Source organism: Schistosoma mansoni (genome assembly GCF_000237925.1).
Source record: "Schistosoma mansoni, WGS project CABG00000000 data, supercontig 0315, strain Puerto Rico, whole genome shotgun sequence".
NCBI classification, from domain to species: domain Eukaryota; kingdom Metazoa; phylum Platyhelminthes; class Trematoda; order Strigeidida; family Schistosomatidae; genus Schistosoma; species Schistosoma mansoni.
Genome location: NW_017386170.1, coordinates 1 through 2,795, shown reverse-complemented (window position 1 = coordinate 2,795; position 2,795 = coordinate 1). Strand labels below are relative to the sequence as shown.

General features: G+C 31.8%; 1 protein-coding gene across 1 annotated transcript; it reads left to right on the top strand.

Moving 5' to 3' along the window:
- Positions 1-630: 630 nt before the first annotated feature.
- Smp_024810 (Protein FAM82B, putative) lies at positions 631-1,392 on the top strand (the record flags this gene model as incomplete). Its single annotated transcript, XM_018792389.1, has 5 exons — positions 631-805; positions 878-993; positions 1,054-1,143; positions 1,192-1,247; positions 1,290-1,392. The coding sequence occupies 5 exons, from the start codon at positions 631-633 to the stop codon at positions 1,390-1,392; spliced, it is 540 nt and encodes a 179-aa protein (XP_018644163.1).
- Between the last annotated feature and the right edge of the window lie 1,403 nt (positions 1,393-2,795).

The following is a 2,795-nucleotide window of genomic DNA, read 5'->3' as shown; positions in this document are numbered from 1 at the left end:
GGCCACCTACCAATTTAGCTAATACTGGTATGCATCTGCTGTGTTTCACATGCCCATAGTAAATTTTGTTTTTTCTCTCAGTAGAATGCTTGAGTTGTGCTAGATATTGACTTTTTTGGTGTTACGTTAAACCATATTTTGCTATGTTATTAAACGGAATTAGGATGAGAGGAATTAGATTCTATTTCTAGTAAATTCTAAATATATTTTAATGACGCGGTGACACGTGACCGTCAATCAATGGTCTCATCGATGACAATTTCAATTATGTCATCAGATTTCTGGGAAACAAATAACTTATTATATCAGTGTTTAAAGTTTATTAGTCTCATTATTTCATTAAGCTGTTTAATGGAAAGTCTAATAGATATATCAATATAATAATATATTAAAATAACAGATGCAAACCAATCGTCTCATTATCTTAACTACTAAAATTACTATAATACCCACAAAAAACCCCCTTCTGATATAAATCACTGCTATATATGAATAATTATGTGTAATCTGTGTGTAATCTTTTGCGTTGTGACTGGCTGATTGGTTTTGAAACTACTAGTTGATTACAATTGGTCAGTAGAAAGGTAATTTAAGATTACTTGGATTCGTATTTTTCCGCATAGTTTTAAAATGTCTCAGTTAGAAAATACACATAAAACACTAATCGAAAATGTTATTAAAGAAGCTGACAAGCTAATTGCACGAGGTCAATTTCATAAAGCTTATTATTATCTCAAAGTTTCATTGAAAAAATACGATGATGTTGAACTATTATGGAGATTTGCTCATGCGTGTTATCTTTGTGGTAATGTTCTTACTTAATGTCATCATGATGAGAAATTTTGTTAATAATACTAATTATTATTCTTGTTATTAGTTTATTATGTTACAAGAAAACCACGTAAAGAATTCTGTGAAACATATTTCTCAGAGGGGATGAATGCAGCTAAAAAGGCTATGGAGAAAAATCCTAATCATGCTAATTCCTTGACGGTATTTAGACATTTCATTACATTTATATGAATCCTTTATTTATTCATCATATCTGTTCAGTGGTATGGTATCTTATGGGATGAACACAATAATTTGAAAGGTTTTTTAGAAAGATTCAAGAATATCTCAGAGTTATATGACATATGGATAGTAAGTTGACATGTTATTCATTCGTTCGAAAATCCATGGAAATTGTAGAGATCAGAAAAAGCTGATCCGAATAACTTTATAACTGAGAGTAGTTTAGGCATATGGTAAGTAGTTGCATTCGATGTATTTTCTTATATCTATTCAAGGTATTTTATTATGACAGATGTATATCGTACAAAGCCAGAACTTTTTAAAGGTACAAAGTATACTGGGAGTGAATTCTCTTATGAATTGGTACGTACTGAATAAATTCCCAATAAGATTCATTATTTTTATGTAGGCATTAAAACATATGCTGAAATGTGAAGAATGTAAGTATTGTATAGACCTGTGCTAATATAAAGATATGTTTATAATCTTTTTGATGAGTGAATAACATGAGTTTTCACTGCTTTCATTTCTTTTAAAAATTAAAACATGGAGTGGCTCCTATGAGATCTGTAATAACACTTGCATATTTGGCTAAATGTTATGCACGACTAGGACAAAAGGATAAAGCAAAAGAATATGGTCTTAAAGTACTTAATTATCCTGCACATCACGTTGAAGCCGATGAGGTAAGTATATGAATGTCATATATTGTGAATATGTACTGGTGACCTAGTTATATTTATGATGCAACTAAATAAAGCGTATTGGTAATGGATTGGACAGTGATTATTATCAGATAGTCAGAGGTGATCATCATGAGGCTGTTGACCCAGGTCATCTGTTAGCTGAAACTCTGTAGCAATGTGGATTTGAACTCATCAGGGAACTAACGGTGCCCATGGAATTTGAACGAGCGTCACTCAGTATCACAGTCACTAACATCACCTACTAGATGCAAATACGCTTTGCTAACGAGTGACAACTAGCATGAAATCTAGATGGACGGCTCACTGACAGTTGCAGCCAACCATTTGTCATAGAGGTTGATAAACACTTCTGATAAACAGCCAGATAACACATTTGGTTGGACACATATATGAGATTCTCAGATGCATCATAAATACATGAAGTAACATTTATTTGCCCAGTCTTGAGTGTTATCAATGTCGGATTTATTAAGTAGTATTGATGTAACTGTGCACAGTTTTAGTCATCATTGTGTAATTAGGAGTAATTTTGTTTGTCTTAATGAGCGATAATTACTCTAGATTTGTGTCTGTTAGTCGAAATCTTGATTTGGATATGTTCAAGTTGACACATGAAAACACTTGCTCATACATGTAAACCCATTCCAAGAAGCGAAGATTTCACACACAGAATTTTCCGGTTCATGAAATATTTCCTTTGTGATAGGCTAATAGAATTCAGTCAATATAGCATTCCTTTCAACTAAACAGTTGTCACCTTGCAAGTTCGTTATTTCCATCTAAAATTATGATTATATATTCTTGTGTCAAAAAATATGAAATTGTCAGAAAATAAAAATTAGCACACAAAAACTTTGGGAACTTTGAAAAAGAAAAAGAGAATTCAGCGAAGAAAATTTTCTTTTCGACGAAATCATTTACTTAAGCTGTACATTCGTATATATAGTGATATGGAAAATATATTTCTATAGGAGGCTAGAAAAGATTGCATTATAAATGGATTCGACAATAAATAACAAATGAGGTGGCGTACTAATCAAGGGGTAAGGTAGAAAATAATTTATGGGTCAGATA